The sequence below is a fragment of the Martes martes genome (genome assembly GCF_963455335.1).
Source record: "Martes martes genome assembly, chromosome: 12".
NCBI classification, from domain to species: Eukaryota; Metazoa; Chordata; class Mammalia; order Carnivora; family Mustelidae; genus Martes; species Martes martes.
In genome coordinates, this window is record NC_137900.1 from 35,126,183 (window position 1) to 35,152,234 (window position 26,052).

General features: G+C 36.1%; 1 protein-coding gene across 4 annotated transcripts in view; it reads left to right on the forward strand.

Annotated features, from left to right (window-relative positions):
- The window catches only part of UHRF2 (ubiquitin like with PHD and ring finger domains 2), an 84,874-nt gene extending 59,104 nt beyond the window's left edge, over positions 1–25,770 (forward strand). For 3 of the 4 annotated variants that reach the window (XM_080819598.1, XM_080819595.1, XM_080819597.1), the window contains 10 exons: positions 5,396–5,519; positions 5,830–5,937; positions 8,248–8,352; positions 14,327–14,433; positions 17,708–17,870; positions 18,540–18,680; positions 20,402–20,498; positions 20,819–20,976; positions 23,700–23,798; positions 24,747–25,770. In XM_080819598.1, the coding sequence (XP_080675724.1) occupies positions 5,396–5,519; positions 5,830–5,937; positions 8,248–8,352; positions 14,327–14,433; positions 17,708–17,870; positions 18,540–18,680; positions 20,402–20,498; positions 20,819–20,976; positions 23,700–23,798; positions 24,747–24,893 (1,249 nt within the window). In that variant the 3' untranslated portion in view covers positions 24,894–25,770. The remainder of the gene's footprint in view (positions 1–5,395; positions 5,520–5,829; positions 5,938–8,247; positions 8,353–14,326; positions 14,434–17,707; positions 17,871–18,539; positions 18,681–20,401; positions 20,499–20,818; positions 20,977–23,699; positions 23,799–24,746) is intronic. The other variant, XM_080819596.1, reaches the window with a different exon arrangement.
- The last annotated feature ends 282 nt before the right edge of the window (positions 25,771–26,052 follow it).

Sequence of the window (26,052 nt, forward strand, 5' to 3'; positions counted from 1 at the left end):
AAAATCCAATGGTCACTTCTAAGTCCTCTCCTTACTTGTACTTCTCAGCTCTCTGTTTTTATAGATTGTGTGATACCATATGACCTAATTTTCATTGTACCTCACTTGGCCTTTCCATATCTATCAGATTTAAGAGTTTTCCAAAGCACTGCTCACTTGCTTTTTTTGTCTTCATGGTTGCTTCTTAGATGACCTCATCCGATCATGAGACTTTAAATACCAAGCTAATGGTTCTAAATTTTCTCAATATCTTTCTATCTAATCTTCCCTGGGTTGTATATTCCTGTATTCATTCAACTGTTTACTTGATGGACATCACAAAATTATGCCAAATGGAGATCTTGATTTCCATAAACATACCCCCTAAAATCCTGCTCCTTCCCCAGTCTTCAGTAAATGCTATAACTCATCTACTTGTTCAGGCTGAAAAGCTAAACTTCCTCTTTGCCGTCCTCACATATTCTACATCCAGTAATACATGAGCAGGTCTTGTTAGTCCTCCATAATCTTTCTCTGCTCTCAACCCTTCAGTGCAAACTAATGTCGTTTCCCTGAACTGTATAATAAAACACCTAACTGGTCTCCTTGCTTTCACATTGCTTACCAGCTGTCCTTTCTCCCACAGCAGCAGAATGATTTTACTAAGTCCTGGATTGGTTTACTCATCTGTTTAAAGTCCCCTAGTGTTGTCTTGTTGGACTTAGATGACATGAGCTTAAGTTTTATTCTGACATGGCCCTGCCTGCTCTATAACCTCATTGCTTATCTCTGTGCAGTTTATTTTGCTAAACTTCAGATCTACCCACTTTTATGTTTTTCAAGGCATACTACTTCTTATGCCTTAGGACTTTTATACTTAATGTGTTTTTGCCCAGAATGCATTCCCTGGCTTCTTCATAGGACTGACCCCTTTGGTCTCAGCTGGACTATCACTAGAAAATAACTCTATCGAGAAATCACAACCAACACCAAAGAAATACAGAAAATTATAAGAACATATTACAAGCAACTATGTGCCGTCAAAATTGACAGTCTGGAAGAAATGGATGCATTCCTAGAGACATATAAACTACCGCAACTGAACCAGGAAGAAATAGAAAACCTGAACAGACCTATAACCATTAAGGAGATTGAAGCAGTCATCAAAAATCTCCCAACAAACAAGAGCCCAGGGCCAGACGGCTTCCCAGGGGAATTCTACCAAACATTTAAAGAAGAATTAATTCCTATTCTCCTGAAACTGTTCCAAAAAATAGAAATGGAAGGAAAACTTCCAAACTCATGTTATAAGGCCAGCATTACCTTGATCCCCAAACCAGACAAGGATCCCATCAAAAAAGAGAATTACAGACCAATATCTTTGATGAACACAGATGCGAAAATTCTCACCAAAATACTAGCCAGTAGGATCCAACAGTACATTTAAAAGATTATTCACCACGACCAAGTAGGATTTATTCCAGGGCTGCAAGGTTGGTTCAACATCCACAAATCAATCAGTGTGATACAATACATTAATAAAAGAAAGAACAAGAACCATATGATACTCTCAAAGATGCTGAAAAAGCATTTGACAGAGTACAGCATCCTTTCCTGATCAAAATTCTTCAAAGTGTAGAGATAGAGGGCACATACCTCAATATCATCAAAGCCATCTGTGAAAAACCCACAGCGAATATCATCCTCAATGGAGAAAAACTGAGAGCTTTTCCACTAAGGTCAGGAACACGGCAGGGATGTCCATTATCACCACTGCTATTCAACATTGTACTAGAAGTCCTAGCCTCAGCAGTCAGACAACAAAAAGAAATTAAAGGCATCCAAATCGGCAAAGAAGTCAAACTCTCACTCTTTTGCAGATGATATGATACTATATGTGGAAAACCCAAAAGACTGCAAATCTGCTAGAACTTGTGCAGGAATTCAGTAAAGTGTCAGGATATAAAATCAATGCACAGAAATCAGTTCCATTTCTTTACACCAACAACAAAATAGAAGAAAGAGAAATTAAGGAGTCAGTCCCATTTACAATTGCACCCAAAACCATAAGATACCTAGGAATAAACCTGACCAAAGAGGCAAGGAATATATGCTCAGAAAACTATAACGTACTTGTGAACGAAATCGAGGAAGACACAAAGAAATGGAAAAATGTTCCATGCTCATGGATTGAAAGAACAAATACTGTGAAAATGTCTATGCTACTTAAAGCAATCTACACATTTAATGCAATCCCTATGAAAATATCATCCTTTTTTTTTTTTCAAAGAAATGGAACAAATAATCCTAAAATTTATATGGAACCAGAAAAGACCTCGAATAGCCAGAGGAATATTGAAAAAGAAAGCCAAAGTTGGTGGCATCACAATTCCAGACTTCAAGCTCTATTACAAAGCTGACATCATCAAGACAGTATGATACTGGCACAAAAACAGACACATAGATCAGTGGAACAGAATAGAGAGCCCAGAAATAGACCCTCAACTCTATGGTCAACTAATCTTCGACAAAGCAGGAAAGAATGTCCAATGGAAAAAAAAGACAGTCTCTTCAACAAATGGTTTTGGGAAAATTGGACAGGCACATGCAGAAAAATGAAACTGGACTATTTCCTTACACCACACACGAAAATAGACTCAAAATGGATGAAGGACATCAATGTGAGAAAGGAATCCATCAAAATCCTTGAGGAGAACACAGACAGCAACCTCTTCGACTTCAGCCGCAGCAACTTTTTCCTAGGAACATTGCCAAAGGCAAGGGAAGCAAGGGCAAAAATGAACTATTGGGACTTCATCAATATCAAAAGCTTTTGCACAGCAAAGGAAACAGTTAACAAAACCAAAAGACAACTGACAGAATGGGAGAAGGTATTTGCAAACGACATATCAGACAAAGGGCTAGTATCCAAAATCTATAAAGAGCTTATCAGACTCAACACCCAAAGAATAAATAATCCAATCAAGAAATGGGCAGAGGACATGAACAGACATTTCTGCAAAGAAGACATCCAGATGGCCAACAGACACATGAAAAAGTGTTCCACATCACTCAGCATCAGGGAAATACAAATCAAAACCACAGTGAGATACCACCTCACACCAGTCAGAATGGCTAAAATTAACAAGTCAGGAAATGACAGATGCTGGCGAGGATGCAGAAAAAGGGGAACCCTCCTGCACTGTTGGTGGGAATGCAGGCTGGTGCAACCACTCTGGAAAACAGCATGGAGGTTCCTCAAAAAGTTGAAAATAGAGCTACCCTACGACCTAGCAATTGCACTACTGGGTATTTACCCTAAAGATACAAATGCAGTGATCAGAAGGGGCACGTGCACCTGAATGTTTATAGCAGCAATGTCCACAATAGCCAAACTATGGGAAGAACCTAGATGTCCATCAACAGATGAATGGATGAAGAAGTTGTGGTGTATATATATACAATGGAATACTATGCAGCCATCAAAAGAAATGAAATCTTGCCATTTGCGACGACGTGGATGGAGCTAGAGGGTATTATGCTTAGTGAAATAAGTCAGAGAAAGACAACTATCATGTGATCTCCCTGATATGAGGAAGGGGAGATGCAACATGGGTGTTTGGGGGTAGGAAAAGAATAAATGAAACAAGATGGGATCGGGAGGGAGACAAAGCATAAGAGACTCTTAATCTCCCAAAACAAACTGAGGGTTGCCAGGGGGAGGGAGCTAGGGAGAGGGTGGGGAGGGTATGTGCTATGGTTAGTGCTGTGAAGTGTGTAAATCTGGCGATTCACAGACCTGTACCCCTGGGGCTAATAATACATTATGTGTTAATTTAAAAAACACACAAAAAGAAAACAAAATAACTCTATCTAAAGACACATACCACTTCTAATCACTCTTAACACCCACATAACCTTGAGGTATTTCCTTTATAGAACTTCCTGACTTCCTGAAATTATTTTGTTGTATGTAGTAGTTTTTACTCTGTACAAACGTTTTGATTATATTTATCCCCAGCACCAGAATAGTGCCTGGTATATCTTTTCTATTTCTCCAAATCATGTTGTTCACATATTTAACCTCTGAAATCATTTTCTCACCGTAAATAGTATCTGCTTTGCCCCTAAGATCTCTGAAAAAATATAGTTTTAAAGGTTATCACGTTGGGTAAAATCTGGTCTTAGAAGAAATTAATTTTTGGAAGCCTCCTCATTTCCCAATAGGAAGGGATTTTACTTGATAGTATTTATTGCTTTCGCCTACATTTTAATTTTTGCCTTGATTTTGCATGTGTATATCACAACCTAACTGATTTTCTCAGAATCAGGGACTAAATTACATTTTTCTTTCCTCTAATACTAAACAAAATATCTCATCATTAAGCACTCAGAATTAACTGGTGGGCATGGATGGTTTTGTGCTCTATAGACTGTATGGAGTAATTATGAAATGGAAAGTATATAGGCACATTTAATATTAACGGAGGCAGGGGCCAGTTGATCTTTATTAGGACATCCCTCGAGTTCGCATTCCTTGGTAATAGAGGAACAGGCTTATCTGATTCTATAGACATATTTATACTTTGCTTTTTAAGAATGATTTAAGGTAGCTTATAATGATATGCAAGTTACATAGTAGGTTGACCAACTACAAACAGGCTAAAGGACAAAAAGTATAGACAATTAAAACAGAACCTAGGGATAAGGCTAATATAAAAAAGCATCTTTGGATCCTGTGTATTAGCTGTGATGGAGTATACATTTTTGACTTTGAGAGTTTTAATAACCAGTTTAGATGGGGATGTAACCAATTCAGTTGCATAGTTGAACATTCAGTCTAGGATTATCTATTCTTGCTACTTTTATTTTAATAATAAGAATTTCAAATGAATAATTCCATTCTCTAGGTTAGTGATAAGATTAGAGTTCATGGGTGGCTACTTGTTAAGCATCTGCCTTCGGCTTAGGTCATAATCTCAGGGTCCTGGGATCAAGTCCCACATCGGGTTCCCTGCTCAATGGAGAGTCTGCCCCCCCCCCACCCCACCCCCCGCTTATGCTCACTCACTCTCTTTCTCTAGCAAAAATAAGTAAATAAAATCTTTAAAAAAAAATCAGTTCATGGTGCTATTTGAATTGGACAGCTTTGGCTTTTGAACTGAATTTGAGATTTTATGATATTATAATGCTTTACGTTCTTTAAAGAAGTGATAAGTTTTGGGTTTTTTTTGTTGTTGTTGTTTCTCCGGCTAGCTTATCCATGTAAATATTTTCAAAAGCTTAATATTTAAATGCCAGCTGAAGATCTATAATATACACTACGTATTATCTCTTAAAACTTGTTCTGACCTAGAAAGGTCATTCTGTTACTGGCTTTAATATGGTATTATCAAAATTCCTTTTTCTTTTAAAGGTACTGTCCTTCCTGTAAAACTGATTCCAGTGAAGTTGTAAAGGCTGGTGAAAGACTCAAGATGAGTAAAAAGAAAGCAAAGATGCCATCAGCTAGTACAGAAAGCCGGAGAGACTGGGGCAGGGTAAAGAAGAAAGTCTCTTTTCTTCCTAGCTATAACATTTATGACTGTAATGCAAGTTACAGCATTTCAATACCAGCAGCAGTGGTGACATAAATTATATTTCCATATCAGAAACATTAACAAATAACTTTATTGTTTAAGTATGTAGTTGTTAATTTGCTATAACTGTTAGCTATATGTTAATGAAATCATATAAATTACATATTGTTAATCATATAGTTAGTTTCTATTTTATTCTCATTTTTGGGAATTAAAGCCTTTGAGATTTGACATAACCAGTTTTTCAAATAGCTTGTTTGTTGACTTGTAGGGAATGGCCTGTGTTGGTCGCACTAGAGAATGTACTATTGTTCCTTCTAATCATTATGGACCTATTCCTGGGATTCCTGTTGGATCAACATGGAGATTTAGAGTTCAGGTATGTTTTAAATTGGCTTTGTTGAAAGGGTAAAGTCGGATATAGTTAAAATTGCACCAGTGTCCGTTTCTTTTGATTATAAGTGGACTAACCTAGGTTTCATCACATGTCATTCAGTTTCTAGAATGAAAAATTGCTATAGGATTGATAAACTCTTCCCCATAGCTTAAGACAGAGAACCATACATCATGGAATTAGGCATCAGCTATGCCTTTTCATCATTTTGTTTTACTCTTCTAATAGTTGACATTATTGTTAAGCCTTTTAAGAGAATTTTTCTGGCTGATAATTTAATATTTGAAATATTTAATTTGTCTTTAAAATAATGTCATTAAAGTCCAAGAAAGTTCATTCAGGTGTTTTGTTTGGGGCTTATCCTCCTGAATGAGCATTAAAGTTGTTGATCAGAGGAAGTGCCCAGATAACCCAAGGATAAAGTAACTTCTTTTTTCCTCTTGAAGGTTCTATTGTATTCATTTCTAACTTCCTTTTTAGAATGGTAATTTTATCATTATAGAGAACTTAAAAGTTATTCATCTTTGTTTTCTGTTTCTCAGAGACAACTACTTTAAAGTTTTAGTTGTTTCTTCTAGATTTACCTTATTTCTAAACAGCATGTTTCTATTGCTTTTGTCTTCATATTTTAGTTCATTAACTTCTTTCTGTAGAAGGTGAACACATGGTTTAACACACTCTGTGTCTTCCCATCCTTGCAATGGTTATATTATAATTTTGACTAAATCCATATGTACGTTTTATGACTTAAGATCTTTAAATACAGTAAAAAAAAATACTACAAATAAATACAATATAACATTATAAATACAATGAAAAGTACACTTAGTTATTTTTAATTGCCTTGGTTTTTTCCTTTTTCTTTGCTCCTGTTCCCCTAGCACCCCTCAGTATACCTATCACTAATTTATTCCCAAATTCTAAAAGTCCTCTTAATATGAACTCAGAAGAGTTTGAGGTTGTTGGCCTGAGCAACTACAGGGATGGATTTGCCATTTAGGAAGTGGGGACGAGTCAAATTTATTTTCATCAGGATTGGTGAGGTTGGGAATCAAGTGGTCCTGTCTTCTGGAGTACCTGGTGTTTTCAAGACCTGAACTCAGGTTCTGATGCTTTTGTTAGCTTCTCATCACTTCTAATATGTATCTTTTCCTACTCCGCTATTCAGACTTGGATTTCAGCTTCTTTCTCTCTAAGAATAATTACATGAGAGAACAAATGAATTCTAATACTTCTCTCAGGGAGTTTGAAGTCCACAAAGTGACACTGTTCCAGTGAGCCAAAATTGAAGATACATGGGAAGAAGCATTGAAGTAGTAGAATACCATGAGTAAATTTAACAAATCGGGAAGCATGTTTGGGTAACGTTGAGTAGTTTTGGCTCAGACATACATGCTCTATGAAGAAAAAGTTGAAGGAGATAAGAGTTAAAGTGGGGAAAGTAGATAGGAGCCAGATTGAGAGAGGGTAATATATAATACGTGGGGCTTGATATATAATATGACCATTTAATGTATGTTGAATATTAAAAGCAGATTTGTTCTTAAAAGTATTGTTTGTGATGGGTAGATTGGGGTTTGAAGAGAAAAACTGGAGGCAGTGAAAAAAGATGTTTATAGCATTCATGACTCAAACTAAGATTATAGCAATTGAAGTAGAAAAAGATGTATTTGAGAGATTTAGGAGATCGATCAGCAATATTTATGACCAAAATGGGTTTAAAAAATAGAGGAGAAGAATGAGGCTAAAATGTCTCCTACCTAAGGTGCCTGGGCTCCTCATTCGTTAAGCATCCTACTCCTGATTTTGGCTCAGGTCATGATCTCAGGGTCATGAGATTGAGCCCCTGCTAAGATTCTCTCTCTCCCTAACCCCCTCCACCCACTTGTACACACCCTCTCTCAAAAAAAAAGAATAAATGACTCTTGCCTTTCTGATGTGGCTAGGGAGCAGCACAGTAATTGAAGAGAAGAAATAAGATAGGAAGGGATCTGGACAACTGATAAACAAATTCTGTTTTACCCAAGTTGAGCTGTAATGACAAGTAGACATAAAATGGTATTTAATAATTATTTTGAAACTCAGAATTCTAGGTCTGAGCAGTTTTAAGGTTACCAACTTGTACCTAAGGGATACATAGTTGGGAAGAAATAAAGTTGGTGAGCAAAAGATAGAACTCTGGGTGACATTCAGTTCTTAGTTAGAAGCTTTTAAGATTCAATAATACCTGTGAAAGCATTTTGTAAATATAACTTGACTATTCAAAGGTATTTTGAGACTCTCTTTATTTTATAGGTGAGCGAAGCAGGTGTCCATAGGCCCCATGTTGGTGGAATTCATGGTCGAAGTAATGATGGGGCTTATTCTCTTGTCCTTGCTGGTGGATTTGCTGATGAAGTAGTAAGTCATGATACAACTTTGTTCTTTATGAACCTGGCTTGATCATTCAGAAAAATACAGAAGATTTTTCTAGCGTATATCAAATCCCATTTTTTTTTAGCGGTTTTTGTGTTTAAGTGGTCACTTCTGTACAAATTACAAGTCAGTTGGCAGTCTTCAATCTTCACATGTACAGATTTTTGTATATATGTATTAACTGATTACTGCAATGAAAATACATTCTCTGTAGAACTCTTTTTTAAAAAATTAAACTTATTATTTTGGGGTGTTGTAGATTGACATGTAGCCTCAGAAATACTGTAGATATCTCTGTGCCCTTTACCCATTTCCCCCTCAGTGGTAACCTCTTACAAAACTATAGGACAGTGTCAACAGCCAGGATATTGATATTAATACATTCAGGTCACTGAACATTTCCCTACCACAAGTATCCCTCATGTTGCCCTTTGATAGCCACACCTACTATATCTGCCCTCCCTCAACTCCTCCCTAACCCCTGACAACCACTAATCTGTTAATCCATTTCTATAATTCTGTTGTTTCAAAATTTTTAGAAGTGGAGGGGCACCTACGTAGTTCAGTCAGTTAAGCATCCGACTCTTAGTTTCCACTTGGGTCATGATCTCAGAGTCATGGGATGGAGTCCTCAGTCTGTGGGGCTCCACACTCAACGGGATGTCCACTTGAGCTTCTCAATTTCTGTCTCCCTCTGCCCCTCCCCTCACATGCTCATGCACTCTCCTTCCCTCTCTTTCTCTAAAAATCTTTTTAAAAAATTTTTATAGGTGAACTCATAATAGTCTTTGACCTTTGGGAAAGGCATTTTTTACTCAGCATAGTTCTCAAATTGTGCCATGTATTAATAGTTTATTCCTTTTTATTGCTTAGTAGTATTCCATGCTATAGGTATGCCACAGTTTAACCGTTCACCCATTGAAGAATGTTTGGATTGTTCCAGTTTCTGACTTTTACAAATAACTGCAATAAACATTTGAGTACAGGTTTTTTTAAATAAATATAAGTCTTCATTCTTCTGTGATAAGTGCCTAGAAGTGCATTGTTGGGTTATATGGTAGTTGCATGTTTAGTTTTTTAAGAAACTACCAAACTGTTTTCCAGAGTGACTATACCACTTTACATTTCTAAGTGTGTAAATAAGTGATCCAGTTTCTCTGCATTCTTGCCAGCATGCAGTGTTGTTGCTTTGTTTTACTTTAGCCATTCTGATAGGTATCTCCCTAATGGCCGATGATGATATATCTTCAGGTCATTTGCCCATTTTCTAACTGAGTCATAGTTGGGGTTTTTTGCTGTTGATTGAGTATGTAGTTTGCAGGTATTTTCTCCCAGTCTGTTTCTTTGGTTTGTTTTAGCTATGTATGTTTTTAGACAAAGGTAGAACAGCTTGCCATTTTTCTATCAGGCAGATTTGGCAGTACATTTACACTAGTATGGCAAAGGAAGCTGAAGATGGAAATATGCAGGGTAATTATTTGAGTACTCATTTTAACATGCCTATTTTTAAGCTGTATTTTTCAGAAATACAAAGGATGTTGTATAGTTTACTATAGTTGGCACTTAGTTTTTTTTTTTTTTTTTTTTAAGGCTCTGTAAGAAAACAAGCCAGCTAAAAGTAGAACCTCTTTAACATTTTTTTAGCATCTAGCCCGTTGTATTTGATTTGGACTCTGACATTTGTGTGTGAGATCTTGGCCTAATTATTTTACTTCAGCAAATCTCAGTTTCCCCATGAGTAAAATAGAAAAAAATAGTACCACCATTTTATATCAAAATTATTGATTTTTTTTTAAGATTTTATTTATTTACTTGACAGAGATCACAAGTAGGCAGAGAGGCAGGCTGAGAGAGGAAGGGAAGCAGGCTCCTTGCTGAGCAAAGAGCCCGATGCGCGGCTTGATCCCAGGACTCTGGGACCATGACCTAAGCTGAAGGCAGAGGCTTTTTTAACCCACTGAGCCACCCAGGTGCCCCAAAATTATTGATTTTAAATGAGGTCATTTATGTAGTCTTAGTATATAACAGGGATTGTTAACATATAACATATTGTATTATCTATAGCAGAGTTTATCTTAAATATAAAGAACGTAAACATGTAGAGGTGAAAACAAGTAACCAAGTTGTAGTGGGATGGTTATTACTACTTCCCCTTTTCCTCTTCTTTTGAATATACTTACCAGTCAAACATTAAACATTTGTAGAGAAAAGTACTGATCAGCCATTAATTATGTGTCTTAAGCAACTAACTCTCAGTCTATTAAATAATGTAAGGAATAATTCATTTTGGAGCTAAAACACATAGGCTTAGAGCAACAGCTAAGATATATTTGGAGATGTTAATATATTTTATAAACCTTTTTAATCTTTTGATCTCTAATTGCAGGCAGGTCGTATCTACAGAAATAGGTGGAAGAAACCTGAATAAACTTTCCTCATTTGAGAAAAAAATTTGTTTTGAAACCTTTAAGTATAACATTCATGGAGTGCATAATCTTTGTTATGTCCAGATGAATGGACATGAAACTACTGAATACCTATTGATAAACTAGTTAATATTTTAGTCTAGTAACCTGAGACTCAAATGCTAGTTTTCATGCCCTCTGTTAGGGTAACCCCACTTGAGGAATAAGAACTCAGAAAGATGATGCTCAGTGACCAGGAACAGATTTTGGAACCAAACTGGGTTTGTGTCTGGTGCCATCTCTTAGTAGTTAAGTGACCTTAGGCGAGTTAATGAACCTCTGCCTCATCTATAAAGTAAGGCTTTAAAAAAATATTTCCTAGGGTTCATGTGAGCGTTAAAAGAATCACATGTAAAATGCTTAGTCTAACTTTCTCTCTCTCTCTCTCTCACACACACACACACACACACACAGTAAATGCTAGGTAAGTGTTATCAGCAATAAAGTGGCAGGTAGTACCCAGTTTTACAAACATGTAAGGGGTATTTTGAGAGAAACTGGCAGAGATTGAAGCTGTATACTAGACAGCTTTGAATTAAGGAATCATTAAAGGTGTCTGGGAAAAATTTAATCTTAACTATGCTTTAGGATATTTATCTGATAGTCTTTACAGGGGGCAGTGAGGAGATTGAGATGATGGTCTTGTCTGATAAAGGTGATGGCAGGAATGGGAGCATCCAGCTTATTGTGTTAGGCAGCTACTTTACCACTTGAGAGAAAAGTCAAGATTGGGAAATTGAGTCACTCTAGGGCAGTAGTATGTCCCCTATATAGATGATGGCTTCTTACATGAGGTGTTCCCAGACAGCAGACTTCTTTAGGCTGCTGACCCACAAGGGTACAGCTTTGTGAAGCATGGACTAGAATGTGTAACAAATTTGGGTGGATCATTTTTCCTTAGGAAGATTAGTCTGAACTAATATATTGACTAAGTTTTGACAGTCCAACAATTCTTTTTTCCCCTAATAATAGTTAAAAGTTTCCATTGGTGTGATGATTAAAGTATAGATGAGCTTGGGGCACCTGGGTGGCTCAGTGGCTTAAGCCTCTGCCTTCGGCTCAGGTCATGATCTCAGGGTCCTGGGATCGAGCCCCGCATCGGGCTCTCTGCTCAGCGGGGAGCCTGCTTCTTCCTCTCTCTCTGCCTGCCTCTCTGCCTACTTATGATCTCTCTCTCTGTCCAATAAATAAATAAGTAAAATCTATAAAGTATAGATGAGCTAATGACATAGAATTTTAATTGTTCTTGATTATTTGCTGTTTGAGGAATGATCAGAAATGTTTTTGTTCTTCTTTTTTTTTTTTTTAAGATTTTATTTATTTATTTGACAGACAGAGATCACAAGTAGGCAGAGAGGCAGGCAGAGAGAGAGGAGGAAGCAGGCTCCCCGCTGAGCAGAGAGCCCCATGCGGGGCTCTATCCCAGGACCCTGAGATCATGACCTGAGCCAAAGGCAGAGGCTTTAACCCACTGAGCCACCCAGGCGCCCCTGTTCTTTCATTTTAAACACTACGGAGTTTAAGTTGCCCCTATTATGGTCTCATAGTCAGCACTACTTTTTCCTTTCTACACCACAACTGTAACTTTAGAAGTTGACAGGAGGGGGGCGCCTGGGTGGCTCAGTGGGTTAAAGCCTCTGCCTTCTGCTCAGGTCATGATCCCAGGGTCCTGGGATGGAGCCCCGTGTAGTCGGGCTCTCTGCTCAGCAGGGAGCCTGCTTCCCTTCCTCTCTCTCTGCCTGCTGCTCTGCTCTGCCTACTTGTGATCCCTCTCTCTCTCTCAAATAAATAAATAAATAATCTTAAAAAAAAAAAAAAGTTGACAGGAGGGCTACAGGGCTCAGCTGGTTAAGCATCTCCTTTCCGCTCATGTCATGACCCCAGGATCCTGGGGTCAAGCCCCGCCTCAGGCTCCCTGCTCAATGGGGAGCTTGCTTCTCCCTCTGCCTGCTGCTCCCCCGGGTTGTGTGAGCTCTCTCTCTCTCTCTCTGATGAATAAATAAAATCTTAAAAAAAAAAAATTGAGAGAGTTTTGAATATAAGCATTGTGTAGTCAATCCAGATACCATTTGGAAGACTGTTTAAGGAGCGTTCTGGGCTGCTCTAGATATAGTTGTTTACTTGATTTCCTTCAAATGAAATACACGCTAACGATGAAATTCCTTTATGCCTAAGTCTTTAAAATACAGACTTCAATATTAGATCAACAAAAAGTGAAGTCATTTTGGATCAACAAAAGCACTTCTAAAACCATGAGATTTTAGTTATGACTTAATCCAAGACAAGGTGCAAAATAATTGACCTTTATTACAAATGGGTGATTTAGTAGAGAAAACATCCTTATCTTAAGTTTAATTTAAACTAATTAAAATCTTACAATAGAGAAGCAGCACTGTTGGGTGGGGGAAGGAACAAAAATGGGTGAAGAGGAGTGGGAAATACAATCTTTCAGTTATGGAATGAGTAAGTCACAGGACTAAAAGGCGCAGCAGAAGAAATACAGTCAGTGGTATTGTAATAGCATTGTATGGTGACAGATGGTAGCTACACGTGTGGTGAGCCCAGCATAATGTATAAACTTGTATCACTATGTTATGTACCTGAGACTAACATTGTGTGTCAACTAATCAAAAAAAAAAGAACCACCACTCTTGGTAATGTTAGTCTAGTTAATTTGTATACTGATACTCTTCTCAACTGATTTTTGAGTACTGAATCAGAGATTTAGTAATATCAATATAAATTTGTAGCTAGTACAGAGATACTTAGAGTCCTAGTTTATGTAACATCTCCTTCCTTTGGCGTGGTTTTTTTTCCACATTTAGTAGACACTTTATACAGATTATAGTTTTCAAATTCTTTTCCAGTGTTTCTTTTAATGATGGGCAATTATTTCACCTATATGTAATTTAAATGAACCTATATATACAGTGTGAAATTTGAGTGAACACAGTAAGTGAACTTATTGTGCTGTTAGGATTTTAATTTTGAAATTTAACAGCAAATTTGGGTATGGTGTTGATTGCTGATGGGAAATCAGACCTGAAATATTTACTAAAATGGTATTCTATAAAAACCTACAAGATAATATTGATGTTTATTTTAATACCATTGAATTACATGAAACAATATTTCCAGGGCATAAAATCTTTTTTTATAATATTCTAGAGATTATATATATCATATATATATATATTATATAGAGAGAGATTATATATAGAGAGAGTTATATATATAGCATGAGAATAGCCACATTTGGAGGTATTGGAAGCTCTAACTTTAAAATGATCAAGTGATGTAACTTGATATAACTTGAAGATGTACTATATGCACAGCTGCATTTGAGATATTTTGGCAGATATCTCTCAAGATATCTTGAGAGAGAACATATAAATTCATAACATTCTAATCAGATGTTCTGACTATAAATTGAGAATTGGCGAGATTATGCTTGGGTTTATGTATCTTAATGCTGAAAATCTTTTTTCCTGTAGGACCGAGGTGATGAATTCACATACACTGGGAGTGGTGGCAAAAATCTTGCTGGTAATAAAAGAATTGGTGCACCATCGGCTGATCAAACATTAACAAACATGAACAGGTACTCTTTATTGTTAGAATTTGTAAAAACTATCTATTTGGGCTTGTATAAAAGTTTGATTATAGTAATATAATTTGTAACTTAGACCGTAGGGGAGAATCTTTAATTGAGAGTTAAAAGATCTAAATTAAAAATCCCATTACCTGATCATATAATTGTTTGTAAGCATTCTTATTTCTTCATACTGTTTTTTAAATGATGTAATTCTGAGTCTTAATACATGTGTTTTGCATTTGAAAACATGTTGAAACATTTGAAGGAAGGGAACCTATATAAGTGAAATTGAGGACAAGGTGGCTGTCTGCTATCCCATAGGTCAAAGTTATGTTTTACTTGACACAAATTTATCTTTTAAATTAACAAACTTCTTTTTAAGAAACTCACCAATGTGAGATAAATTTTAGTTTGGGAGCCACATTTGTGGGCATAAGTGAAGCATCAGATAAACTTAATCGAAACTACACTCAAGATGTTTTTAGAATTTATAATAATGTCTCAAGTGTTACAAAAGAGAATGTTTAGTTACAAAAGTGACCTTTTCTAAGTAAATACTTATAAAGCATTACAAAAGAGCCACCTTGTGCTGACCTTTGTCCTATAGATGTATTAATGATATTCCAGGTTCCATGGGAACAAAAAATGACTGCAAAATGTTTTATTTCATACGTGCATGCTAATAGCAATAATAAAAAAGTGACCCAAACCAACAGATAGCACCGACCACATTATAACTTGTCATAGTGATAATTTTTTGATCAATTTCATAAAGTTGAAATTTTTATATCCTATTATTAAGGGTGTTTTATGGATTATTGAGTAAAAATGAGTATTTTTCTTTCTTGAGTCTAAATCACTCGGTTTTAAGTAGTGTGCCCTTAATTTCTGATTACCGTGTGAAGTAAAGAATATACCAGTATGATTTCAAGAATTTGTTGCATACCAAATTACGTAGAGTCTGTTTTTATGTCTTCCTTCTATATTATTTCTGACAGTAGGATTATTTAACTGAACCAGCAGAGGAGACAGGTCAGATTTGCTGGTGAAAACATTCCTGAGGCAGGAGTCCAGTCCCTAGCTAGTTTTTCTCTAGCAAAATAGCATCTCTTTAGGAGGAATGATCTTAAAAGGAGTTAGAAATATTTTGATGTGTTTTTGTCAGTGAGAGTGTATCTTGAATTTGCAAAAGGGCTTTTTCACATTTTCAAATCTGAAAATTACATTTATCTTAATAACAGTAGATTATTTTGCTTGAATGAAATTTGTTTCCTAACTTCCTACACTTGTAATATACATGGTAAATATTTTCCAAGCTTTTAAAGAATCTAATAGGTATAACCCAATATGCCATATGTTATAATCTTATTAGAAAATAATTAACAAGTAGTAAAAATGTATTGAAAGGAAGGTAGTGAATATAGAATATTAACTCGAAACCATATAGGATTGACTTACCATAGGGACTCTGACATCCATTCAGTTAATTTATACATTAAGCTTTGAGTACACATTGTGATTGTAAAGACCTCTGGGCAAAGATACCTATATATTTTATAAACATGAAAACAGAGGTGAAAGACCCTTAGCTCTGCCCCACATTGTACTCTTTCTTGACAAGTATATAGTCCAGTTCATTTTTGCTTCTCCACTAAGAGGTAGTTTGGCACCTGCTTCTTGCTTTGAGAAGTTTTTTTTTTCCTTTTTCTCAGTTCTTTCATTTTATGAAACTGAAGAGGGCAGGAAGATAACCTGGCCTTCCTTTACCAGGGCAGTTAGAAGCCATTGATTGAGCTGCAGAGTAATGTAAAAGCCTCTTTTCACGTAGTTTGATCTTAGATTCTTTTCACATACTTGAACAACCTACATACTTACGTGACACTAGAAGTGAGTTAATAATGCCAGTTAGTGGTGGAAATCATTCTGAATGAAGGTGCCTATAAGCACCAAAGCATTCCACTCATTAATGTGAAAATAGTATTTGTCCTTCTCCTAGTTCTTTAAGATGAAGTATGTATATCTCAATAGGTATTACATAAATAAGATAGAATACTAGCCCTAGAAGGTTGGCTACGTTTTCTTCTACCTCCCGGAGATTTAATGCATCTCCCTTTGAGATAAAAAAGATAACTTGGTAAACTTTATTTGACCACATTTATAAACTTTTTTTTTAACAAAACACTTTGAGTTTATTTACTTTAACAATATAACTGATTAAGAAATCTGGGTAGATTAGACATTTCATCATAAGTTCATTTTTTTTTTAATTTATTTGAGCCTACATAAAATTAAACCCTGAAAAAGTATTTTGTATCATATCTGAATTTACCAAATTGGGTATGTATGTGTTTTAACCTTACATGTTCTCGATGGTGTATTTTCACTTAAGTTAGGAAGTAGGTATCTGAGAAGAAGAATACTAATTTTAAATAGATTCTAGTTTGGTGGGGTTTTTGTGGGGGAGTTGTTTTGGTTTTTTGTTTTTGTTTTTTGGCAGGACTAAGTTCTCCCAGGAAAGGTCTTCTTACATAACCTTACTGATTAATTACTGCTAAGTGAGTACACATACTAAGGGACCTTCAGCTAAATCAGGTGCTACTTCTCACTCATTGTTCCTCCTTGTTCACATGTCATAGTAAAAATAGTGATCTGGAGGAGCCAAAAATCTCTATTGTTATGATTTAACACAGGCATTTGAATGCTTCAGTTTTATTTAAACTTTTTACTCAAAGTCTTAAAACGATATTCTCCTATGAAACTTGTTCTTTAATAGCTTCTAAACGTTAAGGATTCTCTATTGTCTGGAATGTGGAAAGTAGACCTAGAAAGGTCATTTGTACCTTGCTGACAAATTTATTTTCCTGGATTTCTTTCTACATTATTCCAGCAATTTACCTCACTCCCTTATCAAAAATAAATACTACAACAATCACTTGCTTTAGTTTTCCAACTTTCTCCCTTCCCTCAACAAACGTTATTTTATAAAAAATTCCATGTATTTCTAGTTGTTTTCTATTATACGTGGCACAGATGTTATTACTTTCAGAAGAACCCTACAGGCTATCTGAGAACCAATCCCCTGGCTTGGGGGTCACATCAGAAAACTGATTTGTCTTCTCTGCTGGTGGGGGAAAGCATAATCCTATTATCTGGAATAATATGGAAAGAATCATAGAATCTTAACCATCAGGTAAGGCATAATTCACCTTTTAATCAAGCTAATAATGCGATTATATACTTAAAAATTACTTGGTATAAAGACTTTATTTTATTTTTTTAGGGCATTGGCCCTAAACTGTGATGCTCCATTGGATGATAAAATTGGAGCAGAGTCTCGGAATTGGAGAGCTGGTAAGCCAGTCAGAGTGATACGCAGTTTTAAAGGGAGGAAGATCAGCAAATATGCTCCTGAAGAAGGCAACAGATATGATGGCATTTATAAGGTGCTCTATCTGGCATGACATCTTGTTAGTCACTCTTCCTGGGCTTTCAAGACAGGGCTGCCAAAGGGAACTACTCTGTTGGGGTGGGCTAAAGGAAACAGTAGATCACCTTAGTTGGTAGTTCTACTTTTTCTGGAAATGTAACAGATATGTAAAGTGAGATCCTAACTTTGATACTTTCTCTTAATGCTTATTTGAAGTCCATAAGGGCAGAGTTATATTATATTTTGAGTTAAACTTTTTATAAGTATATATTCTCTGTGATAAAGCTATTTAAATAATGTGACCATTGTAGATACTGATTCTTATATCTTTACAAATATTTTAATTGTAATAGATTTTCAAAGCCAAGCACGTAATAATTTGTAAAATAGGTCGTTTTATTTTTTAAAAAAATGGAAATGTTTACTGCCACCATTTTTATCTATTATGCAGGAATTTATTTGTGACCATAATCTTGTTAATATTTCAAATTTGTAGCAATGTGTACTTATATGGGAACTAACTTGGGAAATAAAGTCAAAACGATTAGTGAATATTTTTTATTTACTGTTTCTGTGACAAAGCAAGTATCTTTTGAAGTTGCATTTAGTTCACTCAAGTGTACTTAAACTAGTAATATAAGTTTAAGGATTAAATCTCAAACTACTACAAAATATTATGATTTAGGTGGTGAAATACTGGCCAGAAATTTCATCAAGCCATGGATTCTTGGTTTGGCGCTACCTTTTAAGAAGAGATGATGTTGAACCTGCTCCTTGGACCTCAGAAGGAATAGAACGGTCAAGGAGATTATGTCTACGTTTACAGGTTAGATCACATTTGTTTAGGCTACTTGTATGTTCATAAAAATGCATACCTCTGTAGTATCTTTGTGCCTTAACACTGGATACAACTCTTGGCAATTGATCAGTGGACTTTAAGGGGTGAGGAATGAAATCATGGAAGTTTACAGAAGGAAAACAAGTAAAAAGGTAGCATTCTAGGTGTCAGACTGCCCTAAGACCAAGAATTATGCCTGGGAAAAGCCAGGCCTTCAATGAAAAGTAAAATATTTCCAATTCAATTTGGAAGTGACTTGAAGAATGAGGGAGAGGGATACATAAAATTTACATAAAGGAGGCCTTAAGAAGGGAAGTTTATCCTAGAGGGCACAGGGGGTATGTCTCTGGTAGGGGAAGGGGGAGGTGGCTTGTAAGAGTGGTCTGCTTCCTACCCTTCTCACTTTTCCTCACCCCTTTTTTCTCTTCCCCCTCAAAGCTGCTTCCCTGTCCTGTCACCACCTTTAGTGCTTTGCCTTTTTTTTTCCCCCTTTGCCCATGTTCAGCTGTTAACCCATATAAGACTGTTGGTTTTGTGTGCATAATGGATGGTATGGCTACATTCCCCGTCCACTGCCTATGCACCCTAGACTTTGTCCCTGACACTGACTTCAGAGCATGGTTTGAGTTCATCCTCCATCATTCCCCATTGTTGTGCTTCCTGTAAAGACTACCAGCTTTTCATTTCCCCTGGCTCTGCCCACACTGCATGTGTAGGGGCTGAAATATGGGCAAGTGTCTGACCACCCAGGCAGGTGAGTGTGTGTTTTCTAGTGCAAGTCTGTGTCTGTTTTTGTTTTCTTTTAAAACTTGTAGAATTAATTGTTTCGTTAATTAAATGAAACATCAGCTGTTAAAATAACTGCCAAACATAAAATAACTGCCAAAATAATTCCTTTTATAATAATAATAAAAAAAATAACTTGTTAAATCCATTTTTTAAAGATTTTTTCAGATTCATTGTTCAGCAGAGCAGTGTTCTAGATAGGGTAGATTTGAAACTGTAAACAAAAGCATATAAGCCTATCTACTGTGGTAACTTACTATATTGATGGGGCCTAAAACATGTTGAGCTTTTAATTATCAGTGTTATCAACAAAGCATGTCCCCCAAAAAAGTGTAGTCAGGAAAACACAAATAGGTAGACTTTATTCCTTAAAGTTTTTAGCTGATAAAGAATTCAGTAATTTAGTGGCTTTAGGTCTTCCAAAAACCCCATCTCCCCACCCCCACTTATTTTGGGAGATAAGAAATTTAGTCCATAATGTTGGGGGGGTGGGAGTTGTTTTGTATGGTTTTTTAAAGATTGGCTCCACAATTGAGTGTAATACCATCTATATGAGTACTGTACTGTCCTCTGTGGTAGATCTTCACTTACCTTCATATCTAGATTGTTCTCTTCCTTAAACTTTTTAACCCACCTAGTCAAATCTCCTCAAAACTTGTCTTTCCTCTTTTAGATCTGAAACTAAGATCATTATTTTGTAAGATAGAAATATCTTATAACTACATGGTTTTACACTGAATTGGGGATTTTAATAGTCTTTCTGTCCTTTAAGTGTTTGTTTCCTTTATAGAAGTCTCTCAGTTTAGGAAAAATATAGACTCTTCACCTCCCCCTTTTTAAATTTCTCAGCAGCATCTAGAAACCGCCCCCGCCCCCACTTCTTTGTGAAGCTTAAATCTATATTGTGCTTTTTCCCCCATCAGTATCCAGTAGGTTACCCTTCAGATAAGGAAGGGAAGAAGACTAAAGGACAGTCAAAGAAGCAGGCCAGTGGAGCCTCAAAAAGGCCGACTGCAGATGGTAGGTAATGATTGCAGACATAAGTCCTAAAAACATAGTTACTAATAAAAATATTAAGAGAATAAATTGAGAAACTCGTAAGAAATTAAATGGCGATATTTGGGAGTGGTGGAGAGACATGGGACTTATTGTATATTTTAGTAGTGTCAGAGCCCAAACAGTAGCAGATGGAGTATTCTGAACTCAAGGAAAGTTAAATGCTGCCTTATGATGCAGGTTATCTTCATGCTAAACATTACTGGTGCCAGTTAACTCTTTGATCTCATAGTTCTGCTTGGAATCACTCATAAGTCTGCTTATATATTTTTAAATAAATCTAGATGATTGTCCAAGTGCCTCCAAAGTGTTAAAAACACCAGATTCAGCAGAAGCAGTTGAGGCTTTCCAACTAACCCCTCAACAACAACATCTAATTAGAGAAGATCACCAAAACCAGAAGCTGTGGGATGAAGTGCTTGCATCTCTTGCGGAAGGTCCAGTATGTAAAGGTTTTTTTAATAATAATGTTCTAGTATTAACAAATAGTGAAAAATAATATTCTCTGCAAATCAGTCAAAACTTGATGTTTTTATGTAATCCTCTCAGCCAGTGCCACTACCTTTCAGAAGTAATCTAAAGTAATACCTGAATGCATTTAAATTGATTTTAGGAAAAAATAAATAAATAAATAAATAAATAAATAAAAATAAATTGATTTTAGGACTCTTAGTTACTGGTTTTGACTTCTCTGTGCCTGAACTTACTCATTTATGTTGAAGGCACTGTACATGGGAAGAATTTTCAGTTTGTATAACACAATTTAAAACCCATTGGGAAATTTTTTGCTGTAGTTCAAGATTATCTGATGGTGTAAATTTTAATCAATTCAGCACATGTTTAACCTAGTGGTTAAAAAATTTTTTTTATTTATGGGGCGCCTGGGTGGCTCAGTGGGTTAAAGCCTCTGCCTTCAACTCAGGTCATGATCCCGGAGCCCTGGGATTGAGCCCCGCATCTGGCTCTCTGCTCAGCAGGGAGCCTGCTTCCCTCTCTCTCTGCCTGCCTCTCTGCCTACTTGTGATCTCTGTCTGTCAAATAAATAAATAAAATCTTTTTTTAAAAAAATTTTATTTCAATACTTTAGATTTCTTCCCATTTTTTAATAATCATGAATTTTTTTTAATAATCATGAAATTTTAAAGTGAAAAGAAATTACAACTGATGGGTTGATTTTGTGTTAAGCTGTATTTTGCAAATGAAGCTTTCTTATCCAATTCCAGAAGCTGGAATTTTCAAATTTGAATTGTCTATTCCTTCTTTGTTCACTTGCTTTTATTATGTCTTTAATTTTGCTTAAAATTAGAATATCCCATTTTATTAGATAGTAACCCCTTATTAAGTGTAATACAGTTACTTTTCTGGGTTTTTCCCTCCGTGCAGCTATTATGGATGAGCTTTAGTATCCTCTCTTGAATTTTTATCCTGTCATCTTCTAGTAATTTCTTCCTTCCAGTGTTCCCTTTATTTCTGTCCATTTGTTAGCCAGAACTTGTCATGTGTCTGAAAGGGGGTTAGTTTTCTGTCTAAATTTAGAGAGCACTCTCAGTTTTTGTGTTGCTTTTTATTTGAGAAACAGTCATCAATATTAAGGAAGAATCTTCCCTGGTACAATTTTTAAACATCCATTTATTTATTTATATATTCATTTATATGTGTTTATATATATTTTATGATTTTATTTTTAAGTAATTTCCACTCCCAGTATGGGACTCAAACTCAGGACCCTGAGATCAAGAGTCACATGCTCTACTGACTGAGCTAGAGCCAACCGGGCATCCCTGTTTATTCATTTTATTTTTTTGCATAATCTCTACCCCCAATGTGGGGCTCAAACTCACAACACTGGGATCAAGAGGCTCATGCTTTACAGACTGAGGTAGCCAGGTGCCCCTAATTCTTAAACTTTTAGAAATGGGTGAGATTTATCAAATACTTTTTTTTTATTTTTTGGAGAGGTGCTATGGGTGTGGTGGGTTGTTGGGGGAGGATAGAGAGCCAGAATCTTAAGCAGGCTTCACATGCAGTGAGGGGAGCCCGATGAGGGGCTTAATCTTTTGATGAGTATAAGAGAGCCCATTTGATCATCTTTGCTTAAGATGGCTCTACTTTTCTTTTTTTTTTTTTTTTTTAGATTTATTTAAGAGTGAAAGAGAATGTGTGAGAGCACAGGGAAGGGCAGAGGGAGAGAGAAACTTCAGCAGACTCCTCACTGAGCTCAGCCTGATATGGGGTTTGATCTCACGACCTGAGCAGAAACCAAGAGTTGACGCTTAACTAACTGTACTAGCCAAGAACCCCAAGATGGCTCTGTCTTTTATGATTTAGTCCCAATTTGAGTAAACACTGGCATCAAGGAAATAGGGATTTTTAGATTGAAGTAAAATACCACAGAAAATAATCCTAGGAAAATAAATGTGTTGATTCTTCAGAGTATTAAATACTAGAGAGTATTAGTGCTTTTATTTTTTTGGCTCAAAAATATTGAGGTTTCACAACAGCAGAAGATTGAATAAATGATACGTTTTCATATACTGACATATCACCCAGCTTTTTTGAAAAAAATCTGTATGTAATGACTGAGAACAAGCTGTCCATGATATTTTTTTCTTTCAAGTTTTTATTTAAATCCCAGTTTGTTAGGGTGCCTGATTGGCTCAGTGGGTTAAAGCCTCTGCCTTCGGCTCAGGTCATGATCCCAGGGTCCTGGGATCGAGCCCTGCATCCAGCTCTTTGCTCGGCAGGGAGCCTGCTTCCTCCTCTCTCTCTGCCTGCCTCTCTGCCTACTTGTGATCTCTCTCTCTGTCAAATAAATAAATAAAATCTTAAGGAAAAAAAAAAAATCCCAGTTTGTTAACATATGTCCATGATGGTTTTAAAGGGAAAAACAGTAATCTCTGGAATATGAGGTTTAATGGGAACGTTCACTTTTTAACACCACATATTTTGATTTTGCACCTCTCCCAGTCCAGTTCTAGGATTTAAAATTAATGTGTATATCTTAATGGAATGGAGTTTCTTTAGTTTTATGTTTGTTTATGGTTATCATCACTTTTAATACAAAATGTGTTATAGTGACAGACATTTTTTCCCTAATTACTTAGAATCTTAATTATATTTTATGAAATGCTAACCTTTTTTTCTTTCCCTTGGGTACCATTCTAGAATTTTCTGAAAAAATTGGAACAATCTTTTATGTGTGTCTGCTGCCAGGAGCTAGTTTACCAGCCTGTGACAACAGATTGCCTCCATAATGTCTGTAAAGTAAGTAGATTTCTTTTCTCATTTTCCCTTGTTGAGGACAAGAGGGTACACTAACCTCTAGACATGTTTTTAGCATGTAAAGCATTTTTCCATGCAGCAGAACAGTGTGGAACCTTTTAAGTTAAGAAACATTTCATTACATTTTGGCGGTAATGCGTGTTTTAATTCTAGAGTAATAGTTAAATACATATAGTTGAGGTATTCTGTCATGTTTGGAATTACTGAAGAGAGGTTGAAATGGATAAGAAAGTAAGGTGGTGTTGATGTTTTCTATGTTAGAGCTTATGTATGTTTCATATATTATAGTGCAAATTGAATTCTATCCACATAATGGAATCTAAAACAGATTCTGTCTGGCAGCATGCCCAGAGGAGCTGATTATTAGTGTGGTGTAAAGGGAAAAACTGAGTTTTGTCACACCAAGGTGATCCTGCTCTACTGCTCAGTGGTTGTGCGCCCTGACCTAACTTCTGAACTTCAGTTTCTTTTGTAAAATGGAAGTAAACCTTCTGCATATGTTTGTGCCTGACCTATATATTTCTGGAAGACACATTCTACATTTAAGTGATTTGATGAAATCAAATCTAGTTCTAACCAGGGGAGTCCTAAGTGTTTTTTTAGGTATTCTGCCATGAAAGAACAGGATTAAAATCTAACCTAGAAGATGAGTCTAGTGGAAACTATCCATAAATTCTGACACTCTCATTTTATTGGATGAGGAAATTAAAAGTCACAAAAGTAATTTACCTTAAGTCTCACAATATGTGCTAGAAGTGGAACTTGAAGCCATGTCTGTAGACTAGTTTTCATAGTGCAGATTCAGGCTTTTACAGTTGTTCATCTTAAGTTTCTAGTTCCTATTTAAAAGCATAAGTTGTTGACTTTTCTGCATATTACTACTCTTATGAAATTGGGTATGTTTTTGTTTGTTTTTTGGTTTTGCCTTAGGATTGCTTACAGCGCTCCTTTAAGGCTCAAGTTTTCTCCTGCCCTGCTTGCCGGCATGATCTTGGCCAGAATTATCTCATGATTCCCAATGAGATTCTGCAGACTCTACTTGAGCTTTTCTTCCCGGGCTACAGCAAAGGACGATGATTTGTCTACTTCTACTGTGTTGCTCTTGATGGCTTTTTGGACAATAAAGAATCTAAAATGGTTGGGGGGAGGGGGCGGGGAGGGTGGAAGCGCAATGGTGGACCATATCTCTCACGTTCTGAAGCAGCTAATCCTCTTTCCTACATAGCCATTATCTTGTGTGTGTAGTAAGAGGCCCATTTCTCAACTGTCTTTTAAATATCAAAAGGTAGTTCCTGTCAGTAACAACTAGTTTTAAATGAGTAAAAAGTCAAAGCCTCAGCTCTAGTTGATATCCAAGTTATGATTTATTTTGCAACTACCTCAGGACAGAAAAGACTTATGGGGATTTTTTAAATCATTGAGTAATTAGTTAAATGAAATTTTAGCTACGCACTGCCTCCCAAATATTAGTTGTGCCTGGTTTGTGTAATTTGATTTTACAGAGGAAATGACACTCAAGATCTTTGGAACGCAGCTTCTGTATTGTGCATAATACATTTTTAATGTCTTCTTCCATTACAATGTGTTTTGCAAGGACAGGTTCATTTTTTAGCCCATTTTGTGAGCTCCATTGTGCTTTTTTCTGGTGTTTTATGCAAGTTGACTACTAATGACTAATGAAAACAATATGAATGCATTGTTGCTGCATTAGTGTAATGTGGTGTGGTTTTGCACTTAAGAGGTATTCAGATGCTCTAGTTGTAAATGTTCATGAAAAGCCTCTTCTGTACTAGTCAAACTGCTTTTAGTAAGTCTCACCAGTGGTTTTACATCTGCAGAGCATTGAGGGCTGGGCTGACTTTTGAGAGGACTGAAATTGCTTCATATTGTGATCCTAAATTTTATATTCACTATATTCCCCAAAGTATACCTTAATAAATATTTTATGACCAGAAAAATAGCTCATCTTGCTTCACTTTTTTGCATTTGTCTGGCTTATAGTACATATTTTTAAGAATTAATCATTTCCAGAGTATTTCATTGTATATTTTAAAACAGACATTTTCTATAATTCTCTGTCCTTGATTTTTGGTAATACAAATTAGTGTGAAATCTTAAACACTAAGGACAGGTTTCACCCTGGGTTTGATTTTTTTTTTTTTTTAAACTTTTCCTAAATTGGAAAAATTTTCAAAATAAGTACCCAGTGACTGTTCTTTTATCTATAATAACTTCA